This window comes from Nothobranchius furzeri, chromosome 6 (genome assembly GCF_043380555.1).
Source record: "Nothobranchius furzeri strain GRZ-AD chromosome 6, NfurGRZ-RIMD1, whole genome shotgun sequence".
NCBI classification, from domain to species: Eukaryota; Metazoa; Chordata; class Actinopteri; order Cyprinodontiformes; family Nothobranchiidae; genus Nothobranchius; species Nothobranchius furzeri.
The window spans coordinates 54,492,443-54,498,453 of record NC_091746.1 but is presented as its reverse complement, the minus strand read 5'-3'; the positions used below and the strand labels follow the sequence as shown (position 1 = coordinate 54,498,453).

General features: G+C 41.4%; 1 protein-coding gene across 1 annotated transcript; it reads left to right on the top strand.

The window, feature by feature from the left end:
• The first annotated feature begins 948 nt into the window (after positions 1-948).
• Positions 949-5,605, top strand: tmem141 (transmembrane protein 141). The gene is made up of 5 exons (XM_070552329.1): positions 949-1,132; positions 1,278-1,344; positions 5,029-5,112; positions 5,200-5,310; positions 5,466-5,605. Exons 1-5 carry the CDS (start codon positions 1,079-1,081, stop codon positions 5,525-5,527), a joined length of 378 nt encoding a protein of 125 aa, XP_070408430.1. The 5' UTR covers positions 949-1,078; the 3' UTR covers positions 5,528-5,605.
• The last annotated feature ends 406 nt before the right edge of the window (positions 5,606-6,011 follow it).

Here is a 6,011-nt window from a genome sequence, read left to right as displayed (position 1 = left end):
ACACAAAACCTTCAGAATGAAGTAAAAGTTAAATTTACTACAATAAAAACTTCAAAAACGCTCTATAAACTGGAACATGAAAACGTAGATCTAGATTGCAGGTATATATGAACATGTAACTACAGTATAACAATTTAAAAAATATATGCAAACCTGATAACGTTCATCCTTATTAACTTTTTAAAACTCGTCACCAGCAACCTTTCAAAATAAACTTTGCTTTGCTGTCAAGGTAGCAGGAAATAGCACAGATGTAGTTTTATTTCAGGTAATCTGCATCACTTTTAGGTGATGTGATACTAGTGATGTGGATACAAGGAGCCCAAGGAACCTGACCCCATTTATACTTCATCCTCTGTGTTTCTGCAGAATGCCAACTCTTTGGCTCAGTACAGCTGGAACAGGTCCAAATGTGAATAGGCTGCAGAGGTGTCTACCAATAGAGTCCTGGTATTCTCTGTATTAGGGTTGTTTTTTGCTCTCCACGCCACAGCTTCAATCACCGGTGTAGCTGAGTTTGTTGCGATCTGGTCCCTCTCCCACCCCCTCTCCATGTATATTTGATTCATCATCCTTATCACTGCATTTATGCATAACTACAAAATAAAAAATGATTATTCAGATTATTGTTTATATTGCATAAATTGGACTGTGTGCACATAGATTACTGTGCACAAAAATTCTCATTATTCCCTGCAACAGTGTGATACTGCAAAAGAAAACGTTATTCTAATTTTGTGTCGTATGCATGATCAAAGGGATGTATTTTTCCTTATGTTCCTTCTTATTTTATTTAAGATTTAAACCCTATTTTTATTCATGTAACAACGTTTTTTTAGATACACCGGGGGGGGGGGGGGGGGGGGGGGGTTTCCACGGGCAGTACCGCTTTCTGTCTGAAGATGTCGCTGTTATTTGACAGACTTCTACTCTTCTTCTGTGTTTTGTTTTTAACCGGAAGTGTCACAACATTACACCCTCGACATATGCGCAAAGGAGAGTTATGTACGCTGTGGATTAGAGTTAATAACGTTTTTATTCCCAATAATTAAACCTTCAACATTTAAACCCTGACAGGATGGTCAACCTCGGCATTAGGAAAGTAGAGGACGCGATAGCAGTGAAACACCCGGTGAGGATGTTTTTGTTTTTCTAACTTTTAGAGGACATTCAGCAGTTGCACACATAACCAAAATACTCAAGAAAAATAAACGTGCATGTTTAAAAGGCTTATTGGTGAAGTGAAATCTGATTTTATTTTCTGTTTTGTCTGTCAGGGCTTGCAGAGCTACGCCGCCTGTCAGTCTCATGCCTTTATGAAGGGGACTGGCAGCTTTATTTTAGGTAATTGGGTTTTTTAATTATTTAAATCACACAAAAACACTCTTTTTTTTTACTGTAAAACACAATATAGGGTTAAATAATATCAATTTATTTTTTATTTGAAAAAAGTATTTATACTGCTGAATAAAGTAATTTCTTGTTTTGTTCATAGGTCATAATTATGAAAGCAGCTACTGATGCTTTAAAACATCTTGCACCAATCTAAACCACAAGAGGGAGCTGTGATCCTTAAATGTAAAATCCTAGGAAGACTTTAGAATCACCTCTCTTCGAGCTTCAGGCTTTGTTCACTTTTGTATCCCTTGTTTTTTCAACAATGAATCTGGGAAATTGTTTTATTTGTTCTCATGTTAAAGCATCTAAAATGTGGAGTAAATAGAAATAAAATGAGAAGATATGTAAGTAGTCCAAGGAAGAGGCCGCATTAAATTTCAATAGAAAACAGAAAGACTTATTTAATTTTTACTTTTAAACTTTTGATAACTGCAGAAATAAATCAAATCCAAACAAAGAGGCAGAAACAGGAATCAGTGTTCAGGCAGCATTTTAACTTTTGACCATCAACACCACAACACAAAAAATGTGAGAATTGCATGCAATGATATGAAAAATAGAATAATTTTACTACAATTTAAAAAAGTCTAACAATGTACTTCTGAAATAATCTATCAAATCACCAAATTGCCTAAGCAGAGAGGCCCAGACTTCCCTCTTCCCAGATACTTGGGCCAGCTTCTCTGGGGGAATTCCAAGGCGTTCCCTGGCCAGCCGAGAGACATAGTCCATCCAGCGTGTCCTGAGTCTTCCCTTGGGTCTCTTCCCAGTTGGACGTGCCCGGAAATTCTCACCAGGGAGGCATCCCGGAGGCATCCTAACTAGATGCCTGAGCCACATCAACTGGCTCCTCTCAATGTAGAGGAGCTGCAGGTCTACTCCGAGCTCCTCCAGGATGACCGAGCTTCTCACTCTATCTCTAAGGAAGAGCTCAGACGTGGAGAAAATGCATTCCGGCCCCTTGTATCCACAATCTCGTTCTTTCAGTCACTACCCAAAGCTCGTGACCATAGGTGAGGGTAGGAACGTAGCTTGACCAGTAAATCAATAGATTCGCCTTTTGGCTCAGCTCTCTCTTCACCACAACAGACCGGTACAACACATGCATCACTGCAAATGCAGCCCCAATCCGTCTATCGATCTCCTGACCCTGAGGTATTTAAACTCTTCCACTTGGGGCAGGAACTCATTCCTGACCCAGAGAAGGTATTCTACCCTTTTCTGATTCAAGACCATGGTCTCGGATTTAGAGGAGCTGATTCTCATCCCAGCTGCTTCACACTCAGCTGCAAACCGCTCAAGCAAAAGCTGGAGATCACATTCTGATGAAGCCAACAGGATCACATCATCTGCAAAAAGCAGAGACTCAATCCTTAGGCCACAAAAACGGATCCCCTCACCACCTTGGCTGTGCCTAGAAATCCTGTCCATAAAAGTTATAGGACAGCCTTGGCGGAGTCCATCTCCCACCTGAAACGAGCTCGACTTACTCCAGACCAAGCTCTGACACCAGTCATATAGGGACCAAACAGTTCGCATCAAAGGGCCTGGTACCCCATACTCCCAAAGTACCCTTGACTTTTTATTAATTATTATTATGTGTTCTTATTGTTTATAGTGATTCTCTGCTTTGTTGTGTATTTTATTATTGATGATCCGGGCTCAGATTTCTTGTCCCAATGTCACTAGTTTTCCTGAACCAATCCTGCATCGGTCTCTTGATAACTTTGACTTACTTTCTTTGTCCTCTCTTGAGAACCTCCTGTCTGCCTTGAAGCCGTCAGGTTCTCCTGTTGACCCTGTCCCTCCACACCTCCTTAAAGAGACATATTCTGTCACTGGCCCCCTTATGCTGAGCATTACTAACAACAGCTTATCCACTGGTGTTGTACCCCGTGCTTTTAAACATGCAGTAGTTCAACCCGTTCTGAAGAAGCCTGGCCTTGACACCTCTGTCATGAGTAATTTTCAACCAATCTCCAAGCTTCCATTTCTATCAAAACTACTAGAGCGTGCTGTTTTTAACCAAATTATTTCTTACCTTGATGATCATGGTTTAATGGATCCCTTCCAGTCAGGCTTCCAATCCCTCCATAGCACTGAGTCAGCTCATCTTCGTGTTTTTAATGACATTTTATTATCCCTTGACTCTGGTTCTAATGTATTGCTGGTTTTGTTGGATCTATCTGCTGCTTTTGACACGGTTGACCACGCTATTCTGCTGACTCGGCTGAACCAGCTGGTCGGCATTCAGGGGACTGCCCTAGATTGGTTTAGGTCCTACTTCTGTGACCGCAGCTTGAATGTTATGATGGGTAGTGCTGCCTCCCCCTCTGCAGCTTTGACTTGTGGTGTTCCTCAGGGCTCTATTCTTGGACCCCTTTTATTTAATTTATATATTTTGCCCCTGGGTGACATTTTAAAAAAGCACCACATTGACTACCATTTATATGCAGACATCGTTCAGTTTGTGTTTAGGAGTTTTGTCTTTCGGGTGAACCAGTTTCTGTCTGAGTGTGTTGCTGGGCCTGAAGTACACTGGTATGTTGTGTTTGGAGAAAACCCTCCTGAGTTTCTCTGATACAGGACAAAACTCCTAAACACAAACTGAACAATGTGGTGTATGCTGTACAGTGCAGCGAGGAATGCCCAGACCTCTACATCGGAGAAACCAAACAGCCACTTCACAAGCGCATGGCACAACATAGAAGAGCCACCTCCACGGGACAGGACTCAGCAGTTCATTTGCATCTAAAGGACAAAGGTCACTCTTTCGAGGATGCCAACGCTCACATTTTGGACAGAGAGGACAGATGGTTTGAAAGAGGAGTAAGGGAAGCCATTTATGTCCACTGTAAGCAACCATCTTTGAACAGAGGCGGTGGTTTACGACACCAACTGTCTGCCATCTATAATCCAGTTTTGAGATCTCTTCCCAGATGCCTCAACGCTCACGCATATCCTGGGCCACCTGACCTCAGGAATTCACATGATAGGGTGGGGTCAGGTTTCACAATGAGCTCACCCGAAACTCTGGCTGAATAGGACCCACACCCACCCTCACACCTTGGCTCATGTGTTTATGTAGAAGATCATCAGGGGGTCTTTTGTTCCCTCTTTGGGGGGAAACTCCCACTGGGTTTAAATCAGGGACTCTCCATTGACCTTAGAACTGAAGAAGCCTCTCGGATGAGAGGTGAAACGTCTTCAAGCAACTCAAAGAAGTTCAGACGCTTTTCTTTCAAAGCTCATTAGACTACATTGACCTGGATGACTGAGAACCTTCACAGACACTTTTTACCTCTACAGCACTTTGGTTGGCTGCCATGCTGTTTTTAAATGTAAATAAATTTGGTATGGTAAAAAGACCCAATAGGATTCTTTCTTCAGCTTGATAGCATCCCTTACCGCCGGTGACCACCAGCAGGTTCGGGGGTTGACACCACGACAGGCACAGACGACCCTGCGGCCATAGCTCTGGTCAGCAGCCTTGAAAATGGAAGCATGGAATATGGCCCACTCGGACTCAATGTCCCTCGCTTCCCTTCCTTAATAAATCAGACTTGAACTGCAAATCCAACAATTTCCTGTTGTAAAAGTTTCAGATGTGTGGTTGTGTTGCTGTTGCAGGTGTTGCAGGTTTTTTTGCCATTCAGAAGGCTCTACAGAAGAAACTCCCTTATCCTCTTCAGTGGAATCTACTTATTTCAATAGGTAACAAGGGAACGATTGAAATTACAGTGAAAAACATGTGAGACATCCTTGTTTTATTATTTTAACCTGCCATGTGTTTGCTCCTAGTGGCCTCATCGATCGGCAGCTATGCAGTGACTCGCTGCGAAACACAGAAATGCTCAGATTTGTGGATGTTGCTTGAAACAGGAAAAGTCCCAGAGAGACCCCAATCTTCAGGTGTGACTGTCATCTTTTACTCTCATGCACAATGAAAACTATAATTCTGTTCATTTAAATAGATTTTTAAGTCATATACTCTTTATTTGAACTCATTTGCACGTTCTGTTCATCTGTGGATGTGTAATTTCCTCTTTTTTCTGTTTATCTTTCAGTACTTCAATCAGAGGACTCAAAAGGACACCAGAAGACAAAATATGGAGATGTAATGGAGTAAAGAAAACATTAATTCCATCCTCTATACTGACTGTTTCCTAGAAAATATACAGTACCTGACATAAATACATGCACTCTATTTATTTGAAGCATTTATTTATTTTTTCTTTTTGTTTAATTTCATTTTCTGATTTGGGACTTTTTGGAGCTTTTGGTTTTCATAACAGCATTAACACGGATTTAAAAGAAATAACGTGTTCCCTAAATCGCAGGTCAGGAATTAATTTGGGTCTTTAGCAGGAATCTGATGCTAAGCTGATGATCTGGTATTATTGATTGGATATTTTGGTTTGTCATGCAACAGAATTAACTCTGCAGCCAAAACCAGCCGCTGGTTGCTCCTGTGGAACCAATGGGACGGATTGAGATGTGTTGCCAGTTAATGAGCAGTGTCTGTTTTAATAGAGAAGATTTGGTAAAAAATGTAATCAAAGGAGAAGTGTGGAACAATTCTCAGAATAATCATTTTCTTGCAGCCACTGAAT